A 22,757-nucleotide genomic window follows, 5' to 3' on the forward strand; every position below is an offset into this window, starting at 1 on the left:
GCTCTTTGCTGATGATGCCTTTATAACTACAAAAGGGAATGGTTCTTCCATTGCATCTCTATTTGAATCAATGGATAGGTTTCAGAAAATATCTGGATTAGCTTTCAATGAAGATAAAACCAAAATACTTCCCTTCTATACAACTAAAAACAAAATTAAAAGGAAACCTTATAAATATGATTTACTTACTGATCAACTTACATATTTAGGAATTATTTTAGCCAAAGACATCAAGACTATAACGCATTTAAATTATAATAAATGGTTTGAAAATATACAGACAGATCTGAAATATGCAGGCCCTTAGATCTAGATGAAACACGATCTTTTTTGCAATGGAAGAAAAACTAACTATAATCAAGATGATAATCCTTCCCAAGATTCTTTACATTATTCAATCTTTATTACTATTACCTTCTAAATCTATAATTAAGAAACTAAATTCAATGTTATTAGGTTTTTTGTGGACACCCAAAAGACATAGGATAGCTCTTAATTATATAAATAGCTGGACTAAAGGAGGAATAGCCTTCCCAAATTTAAACCTATATTCCATTTCGGCCATAATCAAGACTTTATCTCTATTAGTAGACTAGACTCAACTTACACAGCCAAATGGAAATTTTATTGGGAATTAATAAGTGCTGAACTTATCACAAAACCACAGATCTACAAAGCTGATTTACTTAATAATCCTGTGTTATGGATTATAAAAGATTTCTTTACTACCCATACTATATCAAACACACTTCAAATTACATTTCCAATATCTTAATAACCTTTAGAAACTTTATATACAAATATCCCATTTATAAAAAAATTTATTTTTTTATATTTCCTATAGCATTTACACAAAATATCGTCTGATCCAAACAAAAACTTACTTCTTAAACAAAAAGTTAATTTATTATTTTCAGATGATGTCTGATAGTCAAAACTTTGCAGTTGCTTACGCAAGAATTTAATTTAGATGAGTCTATTTGGCTACATATACAAACTTTGAGACAGATACTATTAAAATTGATAGTAAGTAAACTGTGGCTGGACAAAATACTTCCATTTTGGTGGATTATCTGGCATTGAATATACAACATAAATCCACTATAAAGGTAAACTTTCTCATATTTGTAGGATCATAAGAGAAGAAACCTATAGTAGTTCAGATAGCTATTGGAAATATTATCACACTATCAATAAAGAATTACCTAAAGAACAAGATAAAGTATATATGTTGGAATCAGCTGGTAAAACTATATCTTCTCTTGGGAAATTATATACATGGAGGTTTATGTATAGATCATTTTACACACCTCAGATTATGAACAAAATCAATAAAAATGACATGTAATATTGGATGGGCACATATATGTTTTAAGATTGTTCTGAACTGAAAGTTTATTGGGCAAATATTAATATGTTACAAGAATTATTCACCGATTTGTTTTTTCTATAAATAGATCTATGGTTCTTTTCAATACCTAATTGCGATAAAAAAAATAAAACTTCCTATACTCTGGTCAATATTATCAGTAGCCAGAAAAATCATTACCAGGAACTGGATTTCTGAATCCCCTACATCTTTTGCAGAGTTTAAAACCGGTATTATTGACCTATGTCATTTAGAAATTCTAACCATCAAATCTCGAACAACTAGGAAAACATATACTTATAACATTTGGGTGAGTTTACAAAATATGTTTAAAAAAAAAGAATAAACTGTTCATGGTAATTTGATATGTTTGATAAGAAATGTTTGTTTACAAAAGTGGATGTATTTGTAAATATCGTCGTTATTTTAGTTATTTATTTGCATATATTTTACCAATTGTATGTTAAATCTCATATGATCATTTGTTAATACATGAAAATCAATAAACATTGTTTAAAAAAAAAAAAAAAAAAAAGTCTTGTCAAACTTCTGCATTTTGTGCAGGTTCAACAGTACAATCGTCCATAAGGGCAGTACAGCCTCTAGTAGCACTTTCAAACAATAAATGCACTTCATAGGATCAGCCGTTCTTTAGGTGCACTTACTGTTTCAGTCAGTTTATCTATACTTGTATCGTATTTCTAGTCATGTACAATGTCCCTAGCTCTGCCTGAAGTTGACAGAGCCACTGTTAGAGCTTGCAGATGTTCTTCGTGCTTCACTGTTGCAGTCATCACATTTGGGGTTATCTGCTTGCAGTAGCCCTCAGTCAGCCTGATTAACAAAGTCTTGGGTCATACGTCGGTTGCTGTCTCCTCTTCCGTGACGTCAGGTCGTCAGGGTTATAAAACATGCAGCCGATGTCATTACATCAGTCTTTCTTGCCGTGCGGTGCCCGAAGCAGAAGCAGTTCACAAGTGCCGGTCGGCAGACTCCTGAAATTTTCGTTTTTCGAGTTTCAGAATCAAAGTCTTCAACTAATAGCTAAGTACCCCGTTGGGGAAACTCTTTCTTGCTCTAATCCGATGTCAGTAAAAGTAAGTAATTGCATATCTTGTGGAAAGCAATACCTCATAAAGATTTTCATTCGTACTGTATTCCTTGCCTAGGCCTTGACCACGATGTAACTTTCTGTCGGTTTTATGTCCTGTCGTCGGTATATTTTCGTTTCTAAATATTTTGGTGCTCTGTTTAATTATCCCGATATGTCCTCGGTAAGCCATTCGACTACCGACATTCTGAAAAAACGCAATGATAAAGACAGAGACAGGCCGCCAAGGCCGGTACTCAGTGAGGCACTTTCGCAGCCCCTGATACCCACTACTTCAGATTTGCAGGCCTCTACTGAGACCCATTCAGAGTCCGGTATGCTGCGAGATGCTTCAACTGTGGAACCTACGGAAGTGTCTACCTTGGATTGGTCCGGAGCCGCTGTGCAAGCACCGGCTTCTAAGGCTGTATCCAGGTCTACTGACTTGCATATTAAACCAATGCCATCTTCTTCTTCAAGGCCTAAAACTCGAACCATGCCTAGAAAATTGAGGCACAGACCTCATGGTTGGGCCTTTATGCCTAAAAAACAAATTATAAGAATGGCTGAAGACCTTATTACTTAAATCAAGGGAAGCCAACCTTCCCCCTCTAAGAGACCTAGGACTGAGTTTGCTTATGATACTTCTGACCAGGATTCAGAATTTTCTGTTTCCTCTGATGACCAGGATTTACCCTTGTCTACCTATGAGGATTTTGATGCTGAGGACTCTATTTCCTCTGCTTCCCCCCAGAGGATTTCTCTTTTGATGAAACCTTGCATACTCTAAGGGAACATTTTCGTTAGGAAAGTCAAGATTTCTCTGATTCTAAAAAGAGGCTTAGGGATTTCTTACTCCTGCCCCAGCACAGACCTTTAGCTATACCTCCTGTACAGGGCATTGTTGATGTCTTTTCGGAATCTAGAATGGCCCCCGACTCTCTACCTCTTGCTCCCAGAAAACCTGATAGATATTACAGGGTTCCTGACTCTCACAAGTTCCTTTTCTACTGTGGATCCTGAAACCATTTCACAGGGACCCAAGGGCTTTAAAGCTACTACTGCCAAAAATCCTACCCCCTCTGATAGAGACTCCAGATTGCTGGATAGATGGGGTAAGAAGGTATACACTTCTGCAACTTTGGCCATTAGGGCCTTGAATTACCAGTTTCATATGTGAAAGTATCAGCATATTATTGGATTGCTTAAACAGAAAATGATGTTGATTCCTGATTGTGCTGAAAATAAGAATTTACAGGATTTAATGCATTCTGCTGAACAAGTCGGTAAACATACGTTACAGTGTGGTTTTGATTCACTAGAGGCATCTTGCAGGGCTGCTGTTACTGGGTTTGTACTTGGAAGGCATGCTTGGCTTAAGGAGCAATCCTTTCCAGATTATGTTAAAACAAAATTACTGGATGCTCCCTTAAATCAGGACCGCCTGTATGGGAACAAGGCAGAAGTTCTTAAAAAGATGGTGGAAAAAGCTAAATCTATGCAAACCGTTAAAGATTTTTTTACAAGTACAACCTCCGAGATTTAGTAGGCATTGGCCTTCTAAGAGTTGGTCCTTTCATGCCTCTTCCAGACCTTCAGTCCAAACCCAGATCCAGCAGAGCATACGGGCTTCAGTCCCAGGGGACGCACAGGACTAAGCAGTGGGGGGGCCTCCACTTCCAAATCTGGGAGTAATAAAACTCCCCCCTATGGTACACTGTATCAATGACTTCTTTTTTAAAACTTCCAAGCACTTCTCAACTGACTGCCCCTTTGGGGGGAAAGATGGCATTACATGCAAAGAACTGGGGACTCATTACCCAGGACAAATGGGTTTTTAATGTAGTGTCCCAAGGGTACAGATTTCACTTCCACAAGTTACCAACTCCAATTGGTTGGCAGGATCTACCTCCAAATCAATGGGCAGAGGCCCAAAAGCAAGTATTCTCTCAAGCATAGGGGCTATTCATATGCTACCAGAAGAGGAAAAGGGACAAGATTTCTTCTCGAGACTTTTCCTGGTACCCAGAAAAGACAATTCATGGCATCCTATCCTGGACCTGTCTACTCCAAACACCTTTTTGGTAATTCCAAAATTCAAGTTGCTGACTCTTCACCAATTACTTCACATGCTAGGCAAAGATGCCTGGTTGGCAACACTGGATTTAAAGGAGGCATACCTGCACATCCCAATCAAGGAATCTTGCAGAAGATACCTATGCTTCAAAGCAGGCTACACTCACTGTCAGTTCTCTGCACTGCCCTTTGGCTTATCTACTGCGCCCAGTATATTCACAAAGTGCCTAGCTCCAGTCATTGCATTTTGCAGGCAAAGAAATATTCAAGTATACCTATACCTGGAAGATTGTCTAATTCAGGCAGAAAACCAGGACATACTCTTGAATCATCTGGTTTTTGTACAAAGGGTGCTAACTTGTCTGGGGTACACCATAAACGAAAAGAAATCACACCTGGTACCCTGTCAACAAATTATATTCCTGGGAGCAAGCTTGAATACAACTTCCCAGATGGTTTTCCTCACGCCAGAGAAACAAATTCACTTGACAACCTACTTCAAACAAATGGCCACAAAAACCCTGCTATCTGCAAGGCAAATACTACAAGCCTTGGGGTTCATGGCCTCCTGCGTTCTTCTAATTCCATATACAAGACTGCATATGAGGAAATTACAATGGCATCTAAAAAGCCTATGGTGTCAACACCCTCAGGATCTAGAAACAGTGATTTCTATCATACCTTGCCTACTCCTAGAGTTCCTTTGGTGGGCAGAGGCCTGCCACCAAAACAAGGGACTACCATTCACACTACCCCTTGCCGCACAAACCCTAACAACAGACTCATCTGACTATGCATGGGGAGGTGCACCTGGCAGGGAAGTGCATTCAGGGCAAATGGAACCCAAGTAAAATGCACCTGCGCATCAATCTAAAAGAAATGTTAGCTGTACAGAATGCTCCAACAGCCTTCAGGGACCTCATTCTTCCAGGACAATTAATGGTAAAGATGGACACCACTGTTATGTGGGACTTAAACAAGCAGTGGGGTACACATCCTTACTCCCTCTGCATACCTGCCATGGCATTGTGGAACACAGCCTTGAGCTACCAAGTGCATCTACAAGCTCAATTCCTGCCAGGAAAACTAAACACACTGGCAGACGGACTAAGCAGAAATCTGATGGACCCACACCAGTGGAAACTGGAACCAAGGATTTTCAGCATGTTGACAAGCAGATGGGGGAGCCCAGATATAGACCTGTTTGCCTCTCCCCAGAACTATTCAAATTCGAAAGTGGATGCTCTGTCCTTCAGCTGGAAAAAAAACTTAACAGTTTATGCCTTTCCTCCTTTGCCTCTGCTCTCGAAAGCACTACTAAAGATCAAACAAGACAAATCAAGGATGATTTTGATTGCACCAGACTGGTCATGCCAACACCGGTACCCCCTCCTGCGCAGTGCGTCACTGTTGGCCCCATGGCACCTGCCTCGGATTCCTACCCTGCTGTCTCAGCAGGAGAACCAGATTCTGCACACTCAGCTTCAAACACTGAACCTAGCAGCCTGGCTAATTACCATCCCTCAGTAAACCAGTGATGGATATCATTTTGGAGGCAAGGAGGCCTAGTACTAGAAAATCTTATGCTGAAAAATGGAAAAGATTCTGTGCCTGGAACTAATCTCAAGGGATGAGCACAGCAATGCGCAATTTACTTAACTGAGATGCTTCACAAGGGTCTGTCTTTTTCCTCAGTAAAGATTCACGCCTCAGCCATTTCAGCTCATTATAACACAGAACCTCCCCTCTTCTCTCATCCACTGCTCAAGCAGTTCCTCAGAGGGGCCAACAATTTTAAGACCACCCTGGAGAGCTCCAACGCCAGCCTTGGGACCTTGACTTTGTATTCGAGTAACTCACCCTTCCTCCTTTCGAGCCAGTTGCTACTGCAGTTTTAAAATTCCTTTCTTGGAAAACAGCCTTCCTTTTAGCAATCACTTCAGCAAGAAGGGTAACTGAATTGCAAGCCCTTGTGGCAGTGGAGCCTTTCATCATCTTTCATGCGGACAAGGTGTCCCTCCAGACCAATCCCTCTTTCATGCCAAAGGTGGTATACAGTGTGGCCCTTAATCAATCCATTCATTTGCCAACCTTCTTTCCTAATCCACAGAACAAAGGGGAACAGATACTGCACCCCTTAGATGTGCACAGACAACTTAGATTCTACTTGGACAGAACTAAACCTCAAAGGAAATTTGAACATCTGCTGGTGACATTTGCTGCAGGGGCAGAGGGGAAGGCTATTTCAAAGCAAACCATCTTCAAATGGATAGGCCATTGCATTCATTTCTGCTATAAGCACCATGGAAAACATATCCCACAGGGGATCAGACCCCACTCAACCAGGGCTGCATCTACCTAGAGGCATACCTACCAGGGACACCCTAGAAACCGCTACCTAGAGTTCAGTACATACTTTCACCAAGCATTACCATTTGCCAGTTTTCTCTAATTCCAGAGCTGGCTTTGCCACTGCAGTCTTGCAGGGCCTTATAGCTGGTCCTTATGCTATCTAAATTCCTCCTTCCAGTCTTAACTTTGGAAATCTACCCAAATGTGATGACTGCAGCAGTGAAACACGAAGAACATAGTAGAGTTGTGTACACTTACCGTAAATGTAGATGTTCACGTGTATTCACTGTTGCAGTCCTGGTTACCCTTCCTCCAGCCCCCTGACTTCTTTTGGCTATACCTCTTCTCTTCTTTACAATGCTTAAAAGCTTTTTGGTGTAAGGTTATAAAAGCAAAAACACCAAAAAGCTTTTCAGCATTGTAAAGAAGAGAAGAGGTATAGCCAAAAGAAGTCAGGGGGCTGGAGGGAGTATTTATAGATTTAATTGCTTACTGCGGTGGTGGTGCTGCGTAGCATTGTCGCCTCACAGTAAGACGTTGTCCTGTTCGATTCTCAGCTAGAGCGTCTTCTGTGTGGAGACGTGTGAATGGGCGTTCCTTCATTGAAGGTTATGCGTCAGGGCCGGCAACTCGGCATGTAAAAATCTACTGCCAATCATTAGCGGACCGGAGTTCCGCTGTGGCGACCCCTAACCGGAAAAGCCAAAAGACACAAACAATTTATAGATTTAATTGCTTCCCATTAGGGGGGCACCTGACATCTGGGGCAAGAAAAAACTGATGTAATGACATTGGCTGCATGTTTTATACCCCTGATGTCACGGAAGAGGAGATAGCAATCGACATAAGACCCAAGACTTTTGTTAATCAGGCCGACTGAAGGCTACTGCAAGCAGATAACCCCAAATGTGATGACTGCAGCAGTGAATAACACTCTAACATCTACATTTATGGTAAGTGTAAACAATTGTACTTTTCTGTATCTATATATTCTAGCATGAAATATTGTACTCGCTTTATGATTGAACATAATCTTATTGTTGCGTACTTGCTGTGCAGTAAATATACAGTACAAAAATAAATTCAGCAAAGCTCAACTTAGTCTGTTCTCATATTTAACTGAAAACTGTCTCCAGCCAAAATTCCTTAGTCTTCCCCAGTTGTTTGCTACTTTTAACAATCCAGTGATAAGCCAGCTCTAAAATAATAGGAAAAAACTGCATATTAAAAGGGGTAAATGCACAAAACCTGCACATCAAAAATAACCTGTTTTGTAAATGAAAAGAGTGCACTTGCTATAAGCTCTAATGCCTTTAGGGTCTTTGTTCCCTTATGCTTTTGAATATCTGTCAACTGTTGGCGATTTTGATTCATATTTTTCTGGTAAATCACTGATTATAGTCAGCCATTAATTATAGACAGTAGCATTTTATACTGCTTATTGTTGTGAAAATGCATGTTGATGCACAACCAGTTCTGTTAACTTCTTAAATGAATCTCTGATTTTGGGCCTTTGTCTCCCCATTTTCTTGGCTTTGTCTGAAATTCCTGAGCAATGAAGATATCCTACCTCTCAACTGTACAGATTTTTGCAGAATGTCCAGAGGTTTGCCTCTAATTTTTGTTCTTTTCCTCATAAAATTGTGGTTTTCTGACAAATCATTGAGGACTGAAGTCAGAAAATGACAGACATTGGAGTTTCAGAATTCATATCCTTCAGAAAATTCATGGTAATGCAAAGCCTGTTATTCTATCAGCTTTCTAAGATTGTAAGAGCAATATTTAAAAACTGTGCCTATTTTCCTATTTGTGGGCATTTGTGCCCCATTATTTGTGGCTTTGTCCAGATTTCTTGCTGTAAGAGGTTGAGAGGTAGGGTATATGTTTTGTATAATTGTGCTTCTCTTTAAATGAAGAGAATGACAGATGTACCAAAGGTAAAGTAAGGCTTTTAGAAAGCTGCGATTGAGTATTGTGTAAAATATATTTAAAGGGATATTACTCTGTTTATAGATTATTTGAAAAGTGATGATGTTTCATTTAAGAATATTGCAGAGCTTTATATTGAAGATTATGCACATGCTATCCTAACATTTACCAATTGTTAATTTTACAGGACGCTTAAGGATTATTTATAGTGTACTGAAAACAATGGAGTCTTTTAAAACACCCTGTAAACAAAAGAAGATTCAGTCTGGTAAGTTAGTTAAAAAGATTATCATTTGACATTTTAGGAGGGCTTCTGAAGTGGGTAAAGGTTTGGATTTCATTTTCTTATAGCTTGGCTCATTTTTGAATTAATTCTCTTTTGCTTGGGGTGTGGCTTATACCTGCAGACATTCCATTTTATGCTGTCATGTGTAATACTGGTAGGCAGGCTTCTGCCCCTGCCTTCTCCTTTTTGACTCCATTTCACTAAGCAACCACAACCTGAAAAACATCTACACAAGAATAAAAAACTGTATATGTAATTGATTCACAAGAAATACATCTACTGATGCTGGATGGAAAGACCAGCTGTGAAAACAGGAGGATGGCAGGAGGGTAGTAAGCCCTCACTCTAGAGGGCCTCCTTACGTAGTACTGGTATGATGAATGCATATCAGTTGTAGTTATGCAGTATGTAACTTTTGTGAAGAACCTGAAGCAGTGAGTTTTTCTTGGAATTTTGAAGTGATGAAAGGCTAAAAACAAGGGTTCTGGTAATCTGATTTAGAATAAGTGCCAAAGGATGCCAGACTCCTAAAAAAATCAGTCATAGTTTAGGTAATAATGTTTGATGAAGGTGTGACGTAATGACTAAGTGGCCATAATACAAAGTTTTTAAGACAGGAGAGGAAGAACCATAATCCTGGTGAACCTTGGACTGCAGCATTTTCCAACTGTGGTGAGCCATCTGACTGCAAAAAGTGTCAGCAGGCACTTTCTTTCTTTAACCACTGCAAGCTCCTTATTTTCTCTGACCAAGCAAAACAACCAATTGGTCTGCCTTAGTTAAGGCTCCAGTCCTTTACAGGGAATGTTAAGGCCAAATTGTTAGATTCTTCTCTGGACAAACACTATCTTTTTGGATCTGCAACTGTGGATCTGTTAAAGATGCAAGAGTTGAGCACACGCGAAAACAAAAGCAACTCTAAAAGGACTAACTAGTGGAGATTTCAAAACAAATAATAAAAAAAAGGACAATAAGGAATCTAAGCCTTCCTTTGAGTAACCCAAGACTTTGACTATTTACCTTTACCTTCTCTCCTTGCCCTCAGCCATGTTCCCCTATCCGAATGACCATCTCTTTTTCTTCCAAGCTGGAAGATAATCACTTCAGACAGGTTGGTTCTTTCCACTGTAGAAAGGTCTTGGAAGCCTTTCTTCCTTCTCATGAATTCCCCAGCTTCCTCAAAATTTGTTGCATCATCATCATCCTCTTTTGCAAGGTCTGTTGCTGCACGGAACCATTCAGCTAGTTCTCCTGTCTGTGTGGTAGAGGTTTCTATACTAGGATGTTCCTGGTCCCCAAGAAAGGAGGACTGCAGCAGACCAATTCTGGATCTTGTTTTCTCAGCACCTTTCTCAACATACCGAGCTTCAAAAATGCTAACACTCCAGTCCCTATCCTCTGCAATCTTTACACAGGCCTTCCTAGTCTCCTTGGAGTTGAAAGATGCTTATCTTTACATCCCCCATCCATTCTATTTTCAAGAAATTCTCGAGATTCCCTGTGAAGTCTTCACAGTTTCAGTTTCTGCTTTGCCTTTTGATCTTTCTATATCTTCAAGGGTTTTCACAAAGTGTCTAGATCCAGTTACAGCCTTTTGCAGACGTCAGGAAGTCAGGACAATTTACTTCTCCAGGCTCCTCCTGATGTTTCTTACATAGGATCTGAATTTCTCAATGAACCTTCTTCATAGTTTTCGTTCACTCTGAACCTAACAAATCTTTTTTGACTCCCTCTTAAGACAGGATCTTTCTAGGGTGCAGCATCAACACCCTGACAATGACAGCCTTACTTCCTTCCAACAAGGTTCTGTTCTTAACACAGTTCTTTCGGGCCATTCTTCCTTTGCAGATGACTTTAGCAAGATAGTTTTTGAGAACCCTGGGGTACGTGGCATCAGTCATTCCTACACTTCCATGTGCCAGACTCCACATGAAGATACAGTAGTATCCCAAGTCAGTTTGGTTTCCGCACTGCCACCCACTAGACTTCCTGATTCCTCTCTTGCCCTGCATTAGGAAGTATTTGCTTTGGTAGCTCAGATTTCTTTCAATCCAGTGATACCCTTTCTGATTCCTTCCCTTTGCCAAGAGGTTCACTGAGATGCCTCCAAGCTGGCATGGTGAGTTTGTTCAGCAGCATCAAGGCCCAAGAGGTTTGCTCTGCCAAGGAGAAGGACCACATCAACATTAAGGAAATTAGGACTTTGATTCTGGCCCATCATGCTTTGAATCACGTTTGAACTCTAGGCTCCATTAGAGTATTCGCAGACAACACCACAGTCCTGTGGTACATAAGCAAATGGAGGCAAAATCTTATCGTCTTTGCGACTTGCCCTTGATGGCATGGGAAATTGCTATTCAGCACAATCGCTTTCTTCAGGCAGTTTACATTCTCTCAGAAAGGATACAGAGGCAGAAGCATTGAGTAGATCCAGGGCAAAACTTCATTAATGTGTATTAAACAGGGAGGTCTTCCTAGACATTGTCCATCAGTGGGAGTACTCCACAGCTAAGAGCTTTTTCCCTCCACCCACAACAGATAACTGAAACAGTTCTGTTCCAGGGTTCATTGTCCTCGGGTGTGGAAGACTGGCACCATGTCTTCTTCTTGGAAGGTGAGGTTTCTCATTGCTTTCCCTCCCCACCTCTGTTGCCAGGAGTCCTTCAAAAGACTGTCGCTCATCTGGTCAGGATAAAACATATGAAAAGTTGTGGGTTCTGTTCAAGCAGCTTTATTATAGACGAACACATCAGGATTGAGGTTTATAGTAACTTAAATTTAAATAAACTTATAAACTGTAGAATATGTATGTGTGCCTTATCCTTTAAGAAGCATTTTCAAGGTCAGCACGTGCATATAAATAGCCAGCACGTGCTAGCTTCAGTGCCGCTTTGAGAATGCAGGCAGAGAGAGAGCATGTATGAGAGAAATAGTCAGTCTGTTTATAAGTTTATCTAAGTTAGTTATTTGCCTCAGTCCTTAGAAAAGATAAAACGGAGCATTACAAGGGCACAGAACATATTACTAAGCAAACGAATATCGCAGAAATGTTTATTAAGTGAATGAAAAGCATAAAAAGTATATTAATTAAGCAAAATGTTCAAAATATAGATGTTTGATAAAACGATTATCAGAAAAGTGCACAAGAGGTTCAGATTTGCCTCGGAATTGCAAAATGAACATGTAGAGTAAAATGAGAACAAGAGAAGAGATTAAATGGTCAAAACGAATATAATAAAGGGCAAAAAGGGCATATTAAGCGTAAATAAAGCAAGACGACTCCATGTTTTTTGGTAAATTGCAGTGTTTTGGCCGCATTGATTAAAGCTCTGAATGGCATAACTAGAGTTATTCAACGCATCGCAAAGTGTGTAAAAGTGCTTAGTGTTTGTTTATTGCTGTGCATTTATTCTGAAGAGTTTGTTGTGTGCAAAATGCAACTATTTCATGAAGTGCAGTCAAAATATAGCCATTTCGAAAAGTTTCTTGTGCTGGGTGTGTCTATTTGCAAAGTGCCGCCATTACACTGTGTTTCTTGCACTGTTAAGAGTTATTTAGAAAAGTACAGCCATTTTGAAAGTGCTGTATACTGTTTATTCGCAATGTGCAGTTAGTTTGAAGTTTCTTACTCTGAGCTTCTACCGCCCAGTTCATTTGCACAGTGCAGTTGTTTTAAATGTTTCTTACAATGATGATAAATGACTTTACAGTACTGTAATTGCAAGAGTGTTCTTGTGCCACAGAGACTTATTTCGAAAGTAAAAGTATTTTGCAGAGTTCAGTTACTCTGAGGCTTATTGTGCTCTTGATCATAAGTTACAAGTACTGGCCTAAATTTCTGGCATATATATGTATGGGTGTGTGTTCGTGCATACTTGCAAAAGCCTTCACTGATGTGTTAATATGGCAGACTCATTTTGCAGACCAGGTCCACTTGTATTTGATCAAAATATTGTAGAGAACTGGAGAATATTTGAGCAAGAAGAGTATGATATTTTCATACAAGCAGCTTACTCGGATAAAGATGCACACACAAGGACATTCATTTTTCTAAACTTAGCTGGGTCAGAGGCCATTGATACAGAGAGCATTCATTTGTGTATGCATTAGCAGTATGTGAAGGTGAAAATTGTCATATTGTTGTTCAGGCTGAATCAAGGGAAGATCCTGAGTGCTTCAAGCATAATTTCAGATTAATATGCAACCCCCAGACAAGTGTGTAAAATAAATGCCTCTCTAATGTAACATAACAGACCAAAGGCCAGGAGAAACATTTGCAGCTTATATTACTGACTTGAGAAACAAAGCTAAAACGTGCATGTTTGGTGATTTAAAAGATGAACTCATAAAGGACAGGCGTGTGTGTGTGTGTGTGTGTGTGTGTGTGTGTGTGTGTGTGTGTGTATTAATAGTGCTGCTGTGAGAAAGATTTTGCTTCGTAACAGAAACTTAGTGTTGAGGAAAGCTATTGAGATTTGTCATATCCATGAAGTTACAGAAAGGCACACAAGTATTCTTACAAGTGCATGGTTTCAGCAGGCTCCAGAGCAAATGTAGACACCATGCAGCATGTGGCAAGCAGAAACTGGCCTAAGCAAATAGCAGCTGCAGCCCCAGCGGGTGTCGCAGGAAACTACATGGTTTCCTAGTGAGTTGTAGTTCAGTTAATGGAGCATGCTCAGTGCAGAACAAAGGTTGCTCAGTACAGCACAAGGGTGAGTCAGCAAAATCCAAATCTAGCTTTATTGTTAACTGTCGTAATTCTGGTGCCAACCATGAGTCTAAACGAGAAAAGTGCTTAGTGTTTGGTCAGCAATGTCACAAGTGTAAAAAATTGAATCATTTTCAAAAGTTTTGCAAGTCAAGTAAACATCACTCAGTTGCAAAGAAAGGCCACTCTAAAAAGCAAGTTGATCACAAAGAGAGCTGCAATCCTACTTTGTGTAGATGGTGTATCAGTAATTGGTGAAAAGGTTCACGCAGTAGATATATTAGCAAAGAATGAACTGTTTTGTACTGTCCGGATCCATGGTAAACCCATCGAGCTCAAAGTAGACACTGGTTCAAAGTGTAATGTTATGTCAGCAGAAGCATTTGCTAAAGTAAGAGCCGGTGAACAACTTAGTGTGGCTAGCTGTGCGAGACTTGTTGCATATGGAGGTGAGAAATTCAAAACCGAAGATTCAGTAGTTCTTTCATGTTATTTGACTGGGAACAGTTGCAAGCTGTTTTATGTAGTCCAAAGACCTGTACAGTCATTGTTGGGTCTCAGAGACACTTTGAGAATAGGCTTGCTTTCATTCACTAAAGAGGTTCATCATATAAGCACATGTCCTAGTTCCAACTTCGCTGAAACTATTTTCTCAGAATATGCTGATGTTTTCAATGACAAGCTAGGCAAGCTTCCTGCTGTGTATTCCATGAGGTAAGACCCAGAGGTCAGTCCACTGCTCAGACTGACAAGAAGAGTTCCAGTAGCTGTGCAGAGCATAGTTAAAGTTCATTTTGATAAAATGGTGCAGCAAGGTGTGATTTGTCCAGTTACAGGACCAACTGAATGGATGTTGTCTGTGGTAGCAACTCACAAAAAAGGCTCAGATGAAATCCGAATATGCATCGACCTAAGAGACTTGAATATGGCATCAAAAAGACCTCCTCACCCCATGCGAACAGTCGAAATTGCAGCCCTAGTACTAAATGCCACTGTATTTTCCGTCTTGTATGCAAAGTGTTCATTCTGGCAAGTGATGCTTGATCACAAATATTCACTACTGACTACATTCAGTACTCCATTTGGAAGAGATTTCTCAGGATGCCATTTGGAATAAATTCTGCAAGTAAAGTCTTTCCAGCGTGCAATGGAACAGATCTTTTCAGGTTATCCCTGTGCCATAATAGTGGAGGATTTATTGGTTGGAGGCAGTGGTGAGGCAGAGCATGACAGAAACCTCAAGAAAATTCTAGACAGAGCATGTGAAGTCACCTTAAAGCTCAATCCTCTAAAGTGTAAATTCAGACTACCAGAAGTCACATATGTAGGTCATTTGTTTACTAATACTGGGTTGCGACCAGACTCATCCATGTAAGTAGCTGTTCTTGAGATGCCAGCACCAGATAATGTTCAAGCTCTACAGTGTTTTCTTGGTATGGATAACTATTTGGGCAGGTTTATGACATATATTTTAGTGAATTGGCAAAGCCTTTAAGAGAGCTGACATACAAAAATGTTGCATGGTCCATGGCTAGAACAGTACCAGAGAGCTTTTGATGATGAGCAGAAAATTGCCAGTCCACCTACACTGAGGTACTATGATGTCAGTAAACCAGTCACTCTTTCCTGTGATGCCTCAAGTTTGGTCTTGGCTTAGTTCTTCTTCAAGAGGGCAGACCAGTAGAACTCTTACCAATCTGAAATGCAATATGCTCAGATTGACAAGGAACTTTTGGCAATTCTTTGCGTTTTCAAAGTTTCATGATTATATTTATGGTCAAGATATCCAGATTGAAACTGATCATCAACCTGTAGTTACTATTTTAAAGAAGCCTATGCATTCCGCTTCAGCAAGATTGCAAAGAATAATGCTCAAATTAAAAAAGTAAAACTTCTTCAAAATGGTCTGTACAAAAAGACAACTTTTTTATCTGGCTGATACCTTATCCATATCATCCAGAACAGCTTGATGCAGAGAATTTTGACTTCGATGTCATGGAAGTGCATAATTTTTCAACCACGAGACTTGACTAGCAGAGAGAGCATGCAAAGACTGATCCTGTTTTGCAAGAGCTCAACCACTACATCCAGGTAGGATGGCTATCAAAGCAATCCAGTGTACCGCCTGAAGTTCATAGGTTCATACTAGGCTATCTGCCCTATGGCATTTATAAGCCTAGCCAGAATTTGTTTGGCTTTCGCCACCAATTTTAAATTTATTTTGCTATGCCCTTTTTCGAGGTTAGTATACTGTGCCTCTGTCTAACAGTGACACAGAAGTGATACCCAGGGTAAACCTACGATCTCCCATCCACTCATCAGGATTCCTCTTGAAGAGAGTCAATGAGAGACTCTGCCTAACCTGGACTGGGATTTTATTCCAGAGTGAAGGGAGCCTCTGGGTTATGAATCTGTCCCTCCAGCATGTCTTATTTATTTCAGTGCTGAGGTTCAAGTCTCTCGAGCGCGTGGCTCGATGGGATTTGGATTTTCTGAGGTGCAACATGTCCATTAATTCCGGGTTGGACATGGCTTTATACGTCGGGCACAGATCGCCTCTGAACAGGCGGTATGCCACTGAGTAGAGCTGGAGTTTCTTTAACCGGGTAGCATATGGCATCTGTTTGAGCCCTTTGATCCTCTTGGTGAGGTACTTTTGGGGTCTTTCCAGTTGCTGCAGGTGTCTGGTAAGGTACATCCCAAAAGGGGCATTGTACTCAATTATGGGCCTGATGAGGGATGAGTAAAGGGGCACGATGACCTCCCCTGATCTAGATGTGAATCCCTTCATGATTAGGTGGGCTATATAAAATGTTTTTCTAACCACTTTGGCCACGTGGTTGTCAAATGAGAGATTGCTATCAACTTGGGTCCCCAGGTCCCTAATTACTTCTGTACTTAATGGATTACCACCTATGTGGTAATTTGTGGGCACTTTGTTTTTGCCAAAGGGGATGACTGTACACTTTTTGGCATTTAGCTTGAGGCCATGGCTCTGGCACCAGTTGTCTGTTTCTATGAGGCCCTTTTGGAGGATGCTTGTGTCGGCTGGAGAGTCAATTATGGCGCCCAGTTTGCAGTCATCTGCGAACTTGGGTCAGCCACAGTCCTTCCATGTTGGCCTGTACCTCCGAGAAATATATACCTAACAAGAGAGGTCCCAGGACTGAGCCTTGTGGGACACCACTTGTAACTAGTTTGGAGTCTGACATGGCTCCAGCAATTCTAACCATGTGGGTTCTGTCCTTGAGCCAGTTTGCAATCTATCTAGTGAAATAGGGGTTTATATTTAAGCTGGTGAGCTTATATATAATGCCCGAGTGGGGTATTGTATCAAAGGCTTTTGTGAGGTCCAGGTAGGCTGTGTGGACCACCTTCCCCTCGTCAATGGACTTGGTGACTGTTTCATAGAAATCAACCAGGTTTAAGAGGCAGGATCTGCCCTTAACAAAGCCGAACTGGGTAGGATCCAGTGTCTGTAGGTCCCCAATATCTTTGAGTTCCATGATGATCCTTCCCATAGCTTTGCAGACCAAGCTAGTCAGGCTTATGGCGCGATAGTTTCCAGGATCCGTTGAGGCACCACCTTTATGGAGAGGGACCACTGTTGCTGTACGCCACTCTTTGGGCACATATCCTGTAGTAAGGCTGAGATTGAACAGTAGTTTTATGTTTGGGTTTAGCTCTTCTTGGAGTTCATGTAGGACGCAGCCCGGGACACCGTCTGGTCCCATTGATGCTGTGTTTTTTGCTTTGGAGAGGGCGGCTCTTACCTGAGCATCTGAGATGTCAGGGGGGCAGCACTCTGCTGGGATAGATATTTGCCCTTTTGGTGGGGAGGGGGGGAAGAAGTTTGCACTGAACCTGTCAGCTAGGATGTTGGCAATGTCTGTGGGTTCAGTGTATTTTTTGTCATTTTGGACTAATTCTGAGCATATCTGGGAATTACCACCCAGGTTCCTAACATAACTAATGAAAGCCTTGTGATTATCCTTAGTATCTTGTGCAATTTTTCTCTCGAAGCTGGCCTTAGACAATTTTATGAGTGCCTGTAGTTTTTTGCTAATACTGATCAGTGATGCCTTCCCTTTTTGGGATTTTGCTCTATCATTTAGTAGCTTCCTCCTTCTATTGTATAGTTTGTTTATGGCTGGGGTCCACCAGACAGGACGTCTGCCTTTGAAGGATTGGGTCGGTTTTATTTGGGATCGCATGATCCATGCATTCCTGAAGGTGTTCATAGAATGCGTTTATAAAGGATTCTGCGGTCTGGGCCGTATTTTCCACAGGCCCGGGGCTTTGAAGGATTCCACCTCGGTTTTGAGGAGTGTGAAATTTGCTTTAGAGAAGTTTTTCACTGTGGTTTTCTGGGCAGGGGGTGGGGTCGGGATGTGAATATCCAGTGAGATCAGTTTATGGTCTGATCTTACCAGTGAGGGATACACTTCTGGTCTGGAACATAGAGTCCCCATGTTGGTGATGATCAGGTCCAGTATGTTTTCCCCTCTTGTGGGAGTGGTAACAAGTTGTTCCATAGCATTTGAGTTTATAAATTTTAGGAACCTTTGGGCTAGGGTGTTGGAGCTAGAGTAATGCTCCCAGTCTATGTTTGGGTAGTTGAAGTCACCCAATAAAATGGTGTTTGGAGAGACCTTCATATTTTCCAGTGTTCTCAGGAAGGCCGAGTGGGGTTCCTGGGTTTGGGAGGGTGGTCTGTAGCAGGCTATAAACTGGAAGGCAGTTTTACCCACTGTTAGTTGCACATGGATAGTCTCTGATGCTTCGTGCTTTGCCACCAACCTGGAGGTGTGGGTATCTTTGATGAATATCGATACTCCCCCTCCTTTTGTGATTCGGTCCAAGTTTTGGGGCCGAAAAGCATGGTATGAGGTATAACCTGGTAGTGCTGGGGTGCTCTCGGGAGCCCTGAACCAGGTTTCTGTTACTGCACAGATATCTATGTTCTCCATGCTAAGGAGAGTTTTGAGTGCATGCATCTTGAGGTTTAGACTTCTGGCGTTGAGTAGCATTACTCTTAGTTTCTTATCCCTTGTGATACCTATGGAGGTGGGTTTGTCTTTTGAGCCTTGCCTAAAAAAAGGCACTATGGGGGTGGCAAGAGCCTTTGCCAATATCCGAAAGTCCGGGGTGACAGGTGCAAGCCGTCCCTAGCGAAGCATCGTGGCTTGTCGAGCATATCATCCCAAGCTGACAGGCATTGGATCCCCTTTGAATGACACCAGTACTTAAGCCAATTGTTGAAATTGATCATCTTGTCTTCATATTGTGGCATTATTCTTGGTGAGGGTAAGATGCTACTCAAGGTCAGGGTCATACCAGCCAGGGCTACATGCTCAGAGAGCTCCTTTGTCTCTCTTCATGTAGTCCAGGGAGGTACGTCTCAGGTCATTCACACCAGCATGGACAATGACTGAGTCATATTTGTACTTGCCTTGGAGTGACCTGAGTGCTTGTGTTATGTGGCGGATCCTAGCGCCCGACAGGCTGCTCACCGTGACCCTCTCCTTGTTCAGCCTGGTGAGCGGGACGTCAGTGTGCCTGACGATAGTCACCTATTACAAGTGTATCAGGTGTGTTGTTTAGTCTTAAGGGCTGTGACTGTTCGGCACACTGGCTTTGTGAAATATGTGTTGCACGTGTTTTGTTTTGGGGTAGCGGTTGCTTGGGTGTCTGCTTTGGAGGTCCCTGCTGCTTAGGCAGATCTTTATTTAAATTCTCCAAGTATGTTTTTGTGTGATTGTGTTTGGTTTGCTGTTGTGGTAAGTCTATGTGAGACTGGAATTGTAGTGAGTGTGGTTTCCTTCTCCTCCTGACTGGTTATGCCAGTACTGAGTTGAGAGAGCTTAGCCTCCAGTTTGGCTATATGGTTGCATCTCTCACATGTGTTGGAATTTGTTGGGAGGAGGAGAGGGTTGTCTGTGTACATGAGGCAGTTGTAACATTGCCTCAAGATTCCCAGATTCACCAGCTGGACCAGAGAGGAGATTGACAACTGACCTTTGGACATGCTAGAATAATATTGGGAATTCCTTAATTGAAAACAAGGGCCAGTGGGGAGTGAGAGTGTAGTGCTTTTAATTTTTAGTGCTGACTTGTATAATTGCTTTAGTGAGCAAGTGCCAGGTAACTTAAGTGCAATGTGTTACAGGTAACTTAAATGCAAAAATGACAAACAGTAACTTTCTTTCAAGTGAAACAAGGAAATAAGTACAGTAAGCAATACAGATATCACTAGTGATCCACAGAAGCACTGAGAAGCTGTGTATTAGGTGGAATTAGCGTTCCAGGGAAATAACAAGCAAACAAACAACAAGCATATAAACAAAGCTAGATTCAGCAGGCCTGGATCTAGTCTAGCAAACAAGGTGTACCAATTTCAGTAAGTTACAGTTCAAATATTCAGGCACTATAAACTTTTAACCAGAAATTCCCAGCTCAGAAGGGCAGAGTCCAGCCTCTTCTCCCACAAGAGTGCAGACCACGAACCTTCTTAATGTAAAATAACTGGCCTGAAGCCCAAGTGCTTAAACCAGAACTAATACACTTTAAGAATAACAGACACTGGGCTCTCAATCAGCAGTTCCCAACTTAGAAGGATGAAAGCTACCTGTCCTGCCACCACAGTGCATGCCACAAACCTTCCTAATGTAAAACTGATCTGAAGCCCAAGTGCTTAATCCAAAAGACTTAGAATGATAGCTACACTTTAATCAAGTTACTACCAAGCAGTAATAAATACAATTGAATACTTTAGAGAATGCCTGGATTAGTGCTCTAGTTACACAAACAAAGCTAGATCCAGCAGGCCCGAATCCAGTCTATGCCACAGCAAACAAGGCGCACCAACTTCAGTAAGAAGCAGTTCAGATATGCATGCACTATAAGCCTTTAACCAGAAATTCCCAGCTCAGAAGGGCAGAGTCCAGCCTCTCCTCCCACAAGAGTGCAGACCACGAACCCTCTTAATGTAAAATAACTGGCCTGAAAGCCCAAGTGCTTAAACCAGAATTAATACACTTTTAGAATAACGGACACTGAGCCCTCAGTCAGCAGTTCCCAACCTAGAAGGATGTAAGCTACCTGTTCTGCCACTACAGTGCAGACCACAAACCCTCTCAGTGCAAAACAACTGGTCCGAAGCACAAGTGTTTAAACCAAAAGGCTTAGAATGAGTTACACCAAGCAGTAATAAATACAATTGAGTACTTTTAAGATGATGCAAAAGTAAAATAAAGTAGGTAGAAACGCAAGTACAGTAAAAGCAGATGAAATTTTTTTTTTTTTTTTTTCTGAACAAGTGCTGAGATCAAAGAAACATATTTGAGTGTTGAAACTAGAAAACTGGCTAGTTATAAGAGAAAAAAAACTAAGCTAGAAGGCTTCCCTCCAACACAGAAGGGCTTGGGGGCTCAGAAGCGTACAAATAGTCTATACCACTTAACAGGAAAGGCAGGAAACAAGCTTACATTTTTTTTTTCTGTTTCCCAGATGCTCTCTTTGTACACAGTAGGAGTGCCTGAAATCAGAATATGATCTCACTGCACTCAGTTGAGTGAGCAAATGAGATGGGCCCAGAAGGAGTATCCGAACACAAATTTACAAGAGGGGCGGGCAATTTCAAGGCCACTAAGATTAACACCAAAACAAAAACAGGGAGGATGGGTGGGACTAACTGAAGAGCAGAGTCAAAACTTCCAGTTCAGTTAATATTCCTGCAGCACAGTTAAAATCAATTTAAATACTGTATTTTTTAAAAAAAAAAAAGTGCAGATAAAGGTACTTAAATTCTCTTGTACATCCAGTTGAATACAGCAAGTTCTTAGCCAGCCAAAGCTGAGGTTTTTAAGCAGAAAATATTTCACACTGTACCACTTAAATAGGCAAGGACAGGAAATCAAAGAATGTGGCTACCCCCACACCTGTAATTACTAGCAAATAACAAAATTCAGCAAACACTGACCAACTTCCAGTTCAGTTAGTATCCCTGCAACACAGTTAAAATCAATTTAAATACTGTATTTTTTTGAAAAAGAAATTGCAGATAAAGGTACTTAAATTCTCTTATACGTCCAGTTGAATACAGCAAGTTCTTAGCCAGCCAAAGCTGAGGTTTTTAAGCAGAACATATTTCACACTGTACCACTTAAATAGGCAAGGACAGGAAATCTAAGAATGTGGCTATCCCCACAGCTGTACAACCTTATTTTCCATACAAACATGAGATGTTGATGGAAGATGACATTATTTTCAAAGCTGCTAAAGTTGTTGCTCCTGCTTCCTTACAACATGAATATATCCAGATTTTGCATCATGGTCACCCAGATTCTGTTTCTACCAAAAGAAGAGTGAGAGGACTAGTATTTTGGCCTTCTCTGTTGAAAGACATTCACAAAGTGCTTTAATCTTGTTCAGTATGCAATAGTACCAACCGCATTTACAAAAAGAGCCACATCAACTAAGCCAAATTTCTGAACTACCTTGGTTAACAGTAGCCACTGACATATTCGAGTGGAACAATCAGTATTACTTAGTGTTGGTAGCCTCTTGCTCGAACTGGTTTGAGATCTATTTGCTGCCTAACCTAACATCCACTACTATTATTACCAAGTTAAAACGTCATTTCTCAGTCCATAGTAGTCCACATAAACCTATCTCTGACAATGGTACCCAGTTTACCAGTCAGTTGTTCCAGACATTTGCAAAAGAGTGGGACTTTGTTCATATTACTATCAGTCCAGAATACCCACAGTCAAATGGCCTGGCTGAGTGTGCAGTACAGAGTGCAAAAGCAGTTGTTAGACAGCTCAAAGCATGGCAATACCAATATCATTTCTGAATTTGCTCAGTCTCAGAAATATACCCCGTGACAACATACTTTGCTTGTCTGTTCAGAGACTTCTGTCTAGGCAAACCAGAACAACTT

The 22,757-nt window shown here is 41.0% G+C and overlaps 1 protein-coding gene across 5 annotated transcripts in view; it reads left to right on the forward strand.

Annotated features, from left to right (window-relative positions):
- The window catches only part of PBK (PDZ binding kinase), a 1,262,077-nt gene that overhangs the window by 214,299 nt on the left and 1,025,021 nt on the right, over window positions 1–22,757 (forward strand). For all 5 annotated transcript variants that reach the window (XM_044062673.1, XM_044062674.1, XM_044062676.1 and 2 more), the window contains one exon: window positions 9,004–9,084. In XM_044062673.1, coding sequence (XP_043918608.1) covers window positions 9,004–9,084 — 81 coding nt within the window. The remainder of the gene's footprint in view (window positions 1–9,003; window positions 9,085–22,757) is intronic.

This window comes from Protopterus annectens, chromosome 2.part1 (genome assembly GCF_019279795.1).
Source record: "Protopterus annectens isolate FY-2018-M chromosome 2.part1, PAN1.0, whole genome shotgun sequence".
In the NCBI taxonomy this organism is placed as follows: domain Eukaryota; kingdom Metazoa; phylum Chordata; order Ceratodontiformes; family Protopteridae; genus Protopterus; species Protopterus annectens.